Raw genomic sequence first — 10,619 nt, forward strand, 5'->3', positions numbered from 1 at the left:
TTTCTGACGAAAGGGGAGGAAGGTAATAAGCAATGCTTATGAAAGATACTAAATGTTCCTTCATTTTTATAAACTAACGACTTCCTACAATGAACCAATGTTGTACCCTTGCTTCCGGGCTGATCGTAGGATGTTTTCGTGGTTTCCTACTCCATATATCACAAATGTGGGTTAGTTCCATTAAAAAGTCCTTCCAGAAGGCTAGTTTGCCCCAATGCTTGACCGCATATTGGAGCTGACATTCGCTACGGATTCAATGCTCAAGGCCGGCTAGAAAATAAAAAGGGCTGATGTTTAAAGGTAAAATATTGTGTTTTATGTGTCAAAAGTTATCTATAACTTATTTTGTTATTTTGCCAATTATCGCGGGCTAACGTTTAAAGGTAAAATGCAAATTTGTAGTATTAGGGTCATAAGTGGTATCGGTAGGGAAGGGAATTTCTTTTCCACTGCGCCAACGTGATTTTCTTTGACAATTTTATTTTATAACCGTCGTAGAACAGCAGACCCGATTTTGGATTTGCGATTACCAACGTTCAACGACGTAGCCTTTTAATTTTGAACCTCAACTAGAGGACACGCGACAATAAAGTATTGGAAGAAATTTGCCTTTAAGGAGGACTTTTTTATAGAACTAACACGCATTTGCATTACACTGAGAGGAAAACCACGAAAACCTTCCACGGTTAATCTGACGGCAAGGGTACTCTAACCGATGATCCTTCTGCCACTGAGGATATTTTTTGCCAGCACTAGGGTCGATGCATGCTGGGTGAGGATTTCGAATCGACCAGTCATCACAGGAACTCGCACCATTTTCACCTCATTGAAAGACAAGCGCTCTATACCCTAAACCATCATGGCATTTCAACTATATCTTACATATTGCCTTTAAATATACCTATTGTGCAATTTCTTTTTAATTTTTTCCTTTAATAGTAATATATTAAAACACGATATGAATAACTGGAGCTGTGAGTAATAATTAAGTATAAAACTATATTTTGTAAGAGTAAAAAGTTGGTAATGTGTAAAAGCTAACATGAGAAAAAAATACTTAATAGATCAGATCTTTGTAATTCATTTATTACGTTCCTTGCCAGCCACTTATCAAAACAAGAAATTTCAACTCTCTTTAAAAATAAAAAAAAGAATTTAAGTTCCTTTTTTCAAAGTGTTTACTAGTTTTGATATAAAGTTTTTCATACAGTAAAGTGTTATATTAACTAATTAACACGCATAAACGTTACTCATTAATTTCGTGGATTATTGTTCCGAACTATAAGGCTATAAATTTTTAACAAAAAGAGCACAAGAGGTTGTTTTTCAAGAAACGATGTGTTCGAATTCAGAAATTGAACTTAATCGGTTTTCGAAAAAGAAAAAAAAAGACCATATTCCAGAATATTTAAAAAAATTGAAGTATCTAGGACTTTCTAGTTCTTTAAATTCCTTTTAGGCCATATTAAGAAAATAAAAAAATCTTAGCTTGAATTTTAAATAACGTAAATGAAAATTGCTAGTAGCTGATTAGCGTTAAATGCATGTTTGTCGTTAAATGCATGTAGCGTTGAACTGCTAGTAGCGTTAAATGCATGTTTTTATTAAATTCAAGTTGAAATTCATGTATGGACAATGATTTTTATGGAATTTTGAAATTGGATGCAATTTTAAGCCCACAATATAACAATAGCAAAATTATATTTTTTAAATGGGGAAAAATATACTGAAATTTAGTCATAAAGGATTTTTATTTGAAGGGACAATTTTTGAAAGTATTTTCGTATTTTGCAATATTTTTGTGTTGAGCTTTTATTATAATTTTTAATTTTCACAAATTATGTCTAAATTTTCACAAAATGAGTACCTCATTAAAAAACCAGACAGACCCCTGATTACACTTTATATGTCACCTTGTTTGAATTTAAAGGATCTACCAGATCATGACTTGTATTAAATCTGTAATTTTTGCAAGATAACAATGTAATATTATATAAAGGAATTTAGTTGTCAGATTTTTTTTTTTTAACTTTCTTAAACTGTCCTACTTTTTGATGTATGGTTCGAATTTTTACCTTTTCTGCCTGTGTGGACTCAGTCAATAGCTTGTGTAAAGTTTCAATTGTAAGTAAATGAGAAAATAAACAGGAAGCGTAGAGTTCTTAAAAATTGCTTATTTTTAATAAACGCTTCTTAAAAGCTGTCAAAAGTGCTTAATTTTCTATGTTTCAAAATGAGATTTTTTTTTCTGTTGATTTCAATTTTCAAAAAACTACGGATTTTTAAATTTTATGGCAATTAATTTTATAACTTTCATGTTTGTGTGGCAATTGCACTAAATTGTCGCATTTGGTTATAATCATCCACACGGAATGTTTCAAAATGTTTTAGAATATGTAACTTTTGAAACATATCCAACGCATCAAAGAGGAAGATGAAAAAAATCATCAATATTTCCCTCATTTTTATTTTACTGTCCTCACTCAAAGTTTTTAACATTATGAAATCACCCTTCCCCTAGCCTTTGTTTGGATATGACTCTGATTCTGGTATATATATCTGAGTTATTGTAAGTCCTCGTATAGTCAATCTTTCACTCCCACTCCTTTTTCGCTTAAGATAGTAAACATTTTTTGAGGGGAAAATATAGAATGTATATAAGCAGTTTGTAAATAATAATTTTTCATTATAATGATAGCCGAATTTCTGACAGAAAATTGTCAATATCTGAACATAGGCAGTATGATTTTGTTAAAGAAAATTTCTTGAATTTTTCTTAGTTTGTTTTTGACTCATATCATGGTTTGATACTAACATTATTTGTTTCGAATGTTTTTTTTTTTAAATCCAGTGTCATACTCATTTTAAGGTTTAGAAAAATTACCAAATTACTTCTGTATTTTTAAAAGTAATTCTCTAATGAAAAATGCCCAAGAGAAACATACCTTAAATGTTCTTAAAATGAAATAAGAAAAAAAATAAATGCTTTGTAATGAAATAAAAATATTAATCTGAGACATGGTTTCTATTCTGAAACTTCATATAACATACAATTGTATTTAAACAGTTGAAAAAATGAGATGCAATTTGCATTCAAATTTGAAATTAATATGAAGATCTAAAATAGCAAAAGACTAAAGAAAGGAAAATTATTTTGATACAAGTGCACCGTCAAACATAGTTCATAAATAAACTTCCACAAACTATGTTTTTAAGCTTAATTTAGAAATATGAATTCATTTATGATTTGTAAAATTATTTTCTCTAGCAACTGTGTTTATAATATTTTCATGAACTTTAAAGCCTGCTACAATTGTCAAAGAATTGGAGTTTTCTTTTCTTCTGAATTTCCTTTTTATTGAGATGTTTCTCAAATTTTCTATTAATTTCCATTTTTATTTTGAAATTTCTTTGTTAAAAAGCATGCATTTTAATTTTTTTTAAAATTTTTTTTATTAATTTATTTCTCATAGGCTAACATTAGATTACTAAAAATTGCATTTTATAAATTAATTAAAAGAATATTAAACGTCACAAATATTGACACAGTATTTAAATTATTTTTATTTTAAGTATTTCACAAATTGCTTATTTCTTGAAGAAAAAAAGGGAAAATAAAGGCATTTAACATTCATTTTAAAAACGAAAATAGTTTGGTTTTCTATAATAACAATAATGCATTATAAAGTTATTAATTTAAATTAAATCTTTTAGGAACAAAAAAAAAGTTAAAGAATATTCATATCACATTATGTATAAGAAGAAAGCTTATTATAGCTTTGTATGGATTTGAATTGGCATAAGTGCAACAATACATTAACAGTTATTATGCATAATCTTGAAAGTTATCTGTTTACATAAATTTGTTACAAATAACATTTAAACTGGTTGTTTTTACAATTACGTAACAAAGTATTTCTTTTCCTCTATTATTAGAGGGTCTTCTTGATTTTAAGTGCCATTTTAGTGTGTGTGATGCGTCTCTTTCAGTTTTTAGCAAAATTGTGAAAATGTCTATTAAAAAAATCTAAAAAAAACTTTCTATAGTAAGAGCATATGTAATAAATAATTTGTACATGTTTTACATATAAATGTGCATGCTTTAGATGAATGATGTTTGATGTTAAATGCATTTGTTGAATTCAACTTTTTAGTTGCATACCTGAGTATTGCAAGTAGCGTATCTTTTACTTCAAGTATAACAGTTACTGATTTTCAAACTAATTATCAAATGTAAAATTCCTTGTTAACTTGTATATTTTTTACACTCCTTTGTAAATTCAAGTTTCTAAAGTTTCTAAATGGAATTTGTGCCACATTTTCGTTTGATTGGAATGTGAGACACATAGAAATGTTTCCTCTGGCTACAAAAAGAAAGCGCTACAGTAAATTCTACCTAAATTCTTATTATTAAATTCTATTCTCAATTCTATCTATTTATTATGATTTCTACTAAAACTGCAGGATATCTGGTTATACGCTTAAACTTTTTATATGGATGTTAGCATCACTTCTTTTAGTATTAATTAAAAAATGGATTTGAAATATATTTTTTTCAAAAAAAAGTTTTTAAATTTAAAAAGGAATATAAAATTTAAATTACGCATTATTATGCCAACATATATGTATTTCAAATTATTTTCTTGAAATGGTTTTGACATTTTTTAATGTTATATTTAATGTTATAAACTTTTATTATTGTTTATTTTAGGTGAAAGGGAAGTTTGGTAAATTAGTTAAGGTAATTCAAACATTTATTTAATTTGCTCTTAATTGTCTATGAATTGTATCGTATTATATTAATTTTATTTCATTTCCAGGCTGTTGTCTGTTCATTACCAGTTGAAGATGTTGTGTTATCGGAATCTAAAAAGCTGTTGATTAGACTGTGTAATGAAATCAATAGGTATTGTTTTAATAATGTTCCATTATGTTATTAATTATATTTATTTTAAGATATTCCCTTTATTGCTGTAGCTTTTTGCATTGGTTTTGTAATCAGTTTATTTTACTTATACTGTTTTAAATTTAGTGAGGCATGTAATTTTTCCATTAAATCGTGAACTTCAGAAAATAAATGATTTATGTTCTGACAAAAATTTATTGGAATTCTGCTGTTCTAAAATTTAAATTTTGTTCATCATCATCAATGGCTCGACAGCCCAGGGTGGACCTTAGCCTTCTCAAGAAGTTTTTTCTTGGCTAACCTTTTTCCTGCTAGCGTTTTCCAGTATATAGTTTTTGAGACGGAAAGTTTTTTTTTCTGGGCCATCTATCCATCTCAGATTTTCTAGATAGATTCCAAATTCTCAAGATAGATTCTAGATAAATACACAAGTGGGCGACCTTTGTGCTAAAATACAAACTAAGGCAAACAACGATAAAGAGCACAAAAATATTGCAAAAATACTTCATCATTGCAACACTGTTGCACTGATGAAGGTTGCCCTTTGAGCATCCAAAACAGCTGTCTGCATTTCATAAATATTTTCGTGCTCTTTATCGTTGTTTGCCTTAGTTTGTAGATTCTAGATAGACTATAATCTATCCATCTCGTGTGCCGACTGGTCTGGCATTGAAAACTCTTTTCGTGGTACGGTCTCCATCCATTCTGATAACATGTCCTGCCCATTTTATTCTTTGCTGTTTAATATAGTTAATAATGTCAGGTTCATTACATGATAGCTCTAGATTTGGTCTCGTGAGCCACACACCATTTTTTTGAATTCTTCGGTGAGAGGCCGACATATGAGGATGTTGTTTTCCTCTAATATCGTAAATTATTTAATTTTCTGCTAATTTTTGCCGCTGGGGGCTGTTATTTTTGTTTTCAGATTATTATTGTCATTTTTAATTGTGTAACAGATATTATTACTTCTATTACGACTTTGATTTATTATAAAATGAGTAGTCACTGAGGCTATTAAAGTTTTTTCATTTGCTTTTTTAATGTTTTTTAATGTCCTTTGTTTCTTTCTCGTGTGAGTATGCAATGCTGTTTAAGCTTAGCTGTAGTTGATTTTTCCGAATATTTTTTTTTCTTTTTGAAGCAGTACAAGCGTAAATGTTAAAAATATGCAGATGATAAGTACTCGGTGCATTTGCATTTCATGTATTTTGTATTTGTTATCAGTATAATGATTTAAAACCACAAACCAACAAAAAGGAAAGCTTTGTTTAATGCTGGTTGTCATTAAGATGGAAGCATAAGAATCTAGAAATATGAGATATGATGTTTGGAAATGCGTGATTTTTAGAACATTTGGGTGCTGAGTTATTGTTTTTGAAGTGAAAGATCTGAGGTTTGGTTATTTTAAAGATTATAATTTTGAATATTTTTTTTTTCCTTTGCAAAATTTGCTTGATCTTTAATAAGATAATTTATTTTTTCATTATGAATTAAAGCGTCATATGTTTTTGCTAAAAATTTATTTTTGTAACCCTTGTTGAACAGCCAATCCAATTTTGGGTTTACGACTGCTAATATTCATTTCCGCAACCTTTTAATTTTGAACCCAATGCAGGAGACAAGGGAACTCATAGATCAAACATCGGGAGAAATTTACCGAGGTCTTTTTGATGGAACTAGCCCGTATTTGCTTTACATAGAGAGGAAAACCACGAAAACCTCCCATGGTTAGCCTGACGACAAGGGGACTCTTACCCCGAGCCATTACAGCTTGCTAAATAATTTTTGTATTTTTTGTGAAATATGAATACATACTTCTTTTCTGCATCTTTGGTGTGTTTTATTATTAAAGAATTTACAAAATGATGATGCAAGAAAAATATTTACTCAAAAGCAAATAACAATTAGTTTTGTTTTAAAAAATATGCGTGATTTTTGTTTTCTAAAAACTTTTTTTAACCCTAAAGCTTATTTTCTCTTGCATTAATAATCATTTTTAATTTTATTCACTGTATAATGGAAGAATCTATTGTTCTTGAGTTGGCTCCAGTTCCAACTTGTTCTGATTGATACTTTATTGTAATCATGGTTAATTAAGAAAATTTTGTCATAGGTACAACGGACAAGTAACAAAAATATATTGCTAATTCATACATAATTTCAATGGTCTATTTGCTTGTCTCTATATAAAATCATAAAATGTAGAGAATAAAAAGAAACAAATAAATGGAGAATAGATTATTTACAATATCGATAATAATATAATATGGACAATAATATAATATGGAATATGGACAATAATAGAATATGGAATCATCAGATGGAACTTCATTCCTAATTATGAAGAAATATGCTATTTTGTGACCAAAATTCATATAACCAAAATAGCGTACCAATCGGTAACATCAATTACTGGCCAAAGAAGTCATATATTATTTATTTTATAATGGTCTGAATCAAATTTTAGCGGTTGTAGTTATTTAGTTAGAGTTAGCTTTGAGCTCTGGTTGTGATTTTTTCAATTTAAGATATGTTTCTGTTAATCCTAAATTGTTGACAATAACTTTGAATGTTAAAGATTTTTACCTTTTTCATTTTTTAATTGGAAACTCTGTTGCTTCTATGTTATCTCGAGCTCAGATTAATTTAAATTCTATGGTAATACTTTTTTTAGTTAAAAATAAAAAAATTTTAAATCATATTTTCACGTTTCAGTCAAATGTTTTGCCCTTTTATTGAAATTAAATTACTTTTCAGGTTCTCCTCATTCAGTGTTTGCTCCTTACTGGTCTAAAACTCTTCAAAAAAATTTTTACGGTATGTAAAATTAATATATGTAGAATTTTTTTTCTTTGGTCTAATTATAGGGGTGCGCAACGAGCGGCTTGCTGACTGTTGATGATTAACGAAAAACTTCCTTGATTTGTTTGAAATATTTAGGGGGACTTTGAGAGATATCTAATTATTGTAGTGCACATATACCCATCGTCTGTACCCTGCCAACGACACCCAGGAATTCTAGTTTTATTTGAAACTTCTAAGAATTGAATAATTATCAAAATTTAGCTTAAATCAACGATCAAAACTTTTATTTTATTTTCAGCAGAGGATAAGAATTTGAAAAGGCCTTATCAAAACTAGATAAATACTTTCGGATTATTTTTTTATCAAGACATGAAATGTCACCAAAAATTTATTTATTGGTTTGATTTTTATTGTCAATTCATATTCATACTTAATATTTTTTTCAGAAATGAGTGCATTATGTTTTAATGAAAATTATTTCACAAGTATTTATTTGTGCAAGGAAAGCAAGTTTGAGAAAGAAGATTTTTTTTGCTGGTTTAGGTATGTGTTTTTATTGTTTATTAAAATGTCTTAAAATGTTCCCTGATCCATGACTAATCAGTTGCAAAAAAAAAAAACATAAAAATTTTCCAAATTTTGTGTTATTTTTTCTATTTATATTATAACAGTAACATACAAATTGAGAATCTGCTTTTAAAATAAATTTTTATTTTATGGGAATAACAATGATTTTTAACAACTTTGTTACTCATTGTTAACTTATATAGTTGGTAATTAGATACTTTTTTAATAAGTAAACAAATTTTAAAAAACATTGCACTTGCAAAAATTTGAAAACAAACTGTAAATTGATCACTTACTGGCTAATTTTGACAATTATATAGGAATGTTGTTCAAATGTCACCAACACTGTCATATATCATTAAGAAAATTACATTAAACTCATTTTTTTTAACTATTCTAGTTTTAAAATAGTAGTTAGTTTAGACTGTTTCAGATTTTAAAGAATTTGCTATTGTCTAATTATTTGCTTTTCAATTTATGAATAATTTAGGTGATTAGTATTTAGTTGTATTATTTTTCAAATGTGAGTTTTGAGAAACAAAATAAAAACTAAAATGAAAAATATCTATCAGCTTTTATTATTAATATAATAACTTGCATTTTTTGGGGTATGTTATGTTCAAACTAGTATTTGTTTTTTCCCCCAAAGTAATAGAGCAATATCAAATTCTTGCTATATAGTATATTATTTATAGTTTGCTTAATCCCTATGTTATATTAGCATCAGTATTAATTCAATAAAAATATAGATATTTGCTAAAGAAAACATGCAAAATATTTAGACCTTATATCTTGCTTTGCTATAATCTTTTTTCAATTTGTTAAACTTATGCATGTGTCTTTCTTTAGAATTATTATCTTTTAATATTATAAGTTATCCAACAGTTATCCACCGTATACTTTTGCAATGTGCAGTTACAAAGAAAAGAAATTGGAACCTACAGAAATGATGCAGGATATACTGTAGATTATGTTGAACCAGTGCTTGGTATTAAATTTTCTATTTTTAACTTTATTTACTTAGTTTTCTAGTTTGTATTTAATTTATATGCATAAACTCCAATAACTAAACTTTTATATTTTTACAAATTATTTTAAATAATTTGTTTGATAGACCTTCAACTGAAAAGAAAAAAAAGAGCAAATACATGATTATTACACTAAGCAACTAATCAGAAATAATTAACAAGTCAATTCAACAAATGGCAGAATTTTAAGCTTTAGCGATTAAAACTCAACTTAACATACTTCTTGATTAACTTTTCTTATTCTCGTCTATTTTGAATATAGAGTTTTACAAATAATCAGTGCAAAATAGCGCTGAACTGCACACACAGTGGAATGGTGGTCCTCGTGTAGCTTAACAAATATGTATTCTAGTATAAAACAAAATTGTTTTGGGCCAGCTAGGATAAAGTTGTTTTTTTTTTAGAAACATTTTATTTATAGCAAATGTCCTATATGTAAACTGTATTGAATTTTTTACTTACTGAAATAATTTTTTTTTTACTGATATGAAATCTGCACCATTTTGTAATTAAAAAAATTGACATTAGTTTTGTATATTGTGAAATTTGATTTAAACTAATAAGATTGGTATAAATTTTTTTATAACCATCGTTGAACAGCTGACCCAAGTTTTTGGGTTCACGACTGCTAATATTCAGCTCTATAGCCTTGTAATTTTGAACCAATCCAGAAGACAAGAAACTCCTAAATCCGTACCCCCCAGAGTTATGATTTGTTATGGGAACATGAAGGACTTTGTGATTCGACGGATTTAACGTGCATCAGTCACTATTTGTTACACGGGGAGTATTCGGCTCGCGGAGCAATAATGCAATTAAATAACTGTAACCTATTTTAAAATTAGGGAAATCTACTTTTAGACTTTATGCTGCAAAAATATTCACTTTAACTTTTTTTAATTTACACAAATTTAAATTTTTTATGTGCTAGTCTAATGCATAAAAAGTTTATGATCGCCATTACAGAGATCAAGTTGCATACTATTTTGAATAAATTGTCTGTTGGCTGAAGCGAAATAACTAAGGTTCGCCTGCCTAATCTGATGCTGAGATTAAAACAAAAACGTTTTTAAATTATTGTTATACAAGTGTCAGACAAAGTGAAAATGTGTGAAAATTATTTGAGTTTCATCAATGAAAAAAGTGATTTTTCATCTATTCAAAAAATTAAAAATATTTTAAATAGACTAGTATTTTCCAATTTAAATCAAATTCTACACATTTGCTTAAAAATTTTGACAAATGAAAACTATTAATTTTAGGTGACAAAAAAAAACTTTTTCTAACAGTTGACGCAATGCAGTGCTTAT

The 10,619-nt window shown here is 27.9% G+C and overlaps 1 protein-coding gene across 1 annotated transcript in view; it reads left to right on the plus strand.

Moving 5' to 3' along the window:
* The window catches only part of LOC147816686 (coatomer subunit gamma-2-like), a 21,008-nt gene extending 11,713 nt beyond the window's left edge, over positions 1–9,295 (plus strand). Inside the window, exons 4-8 of the mRNA XM_087157199.1 lie at positions 4,712–4,741; positions 4,821–4,906; positions 7,667–7,726; positions 8,161–8,257; positions 9,167–9,295. Coding sequence (XP_087013325.1) covers positions 4,712–4,731 — 20 coding nt within the window. The 3' untranslated portion in view covers positions 4,732–4,741; positions 4,821–4,906; positions 7,667–7,726; positions 8,161–8,257; positions 9,167–9,295. The remainder of the gene's footprint in view (positions 1–4,711; positions 4,742–4,820; positions 4,907–7,666; positions 7,727–8,160; positions 8,258–9,166) is intronic.
* Positions 9,296–10,619: the final 1,324 nt, after the last annotated feature.

This window comes from Parasteatoda tepidariorum, chromosome 1 (assembly GCF_982258835.1).
Source record: "Parasteatoda tepidariorum strain Cologne lab strain chromosome 1, Ptep-v5.0, whole genome shotgun sequence".
In the NCBI taxonomy this organism is placed as follows: domain Eukaryota; kingdom Metazoa; phylum Arthropoda; class Arachnida; order Araneae; family Theridiidae; genus Parasteatoda; species Parasteatoda tepidariorum.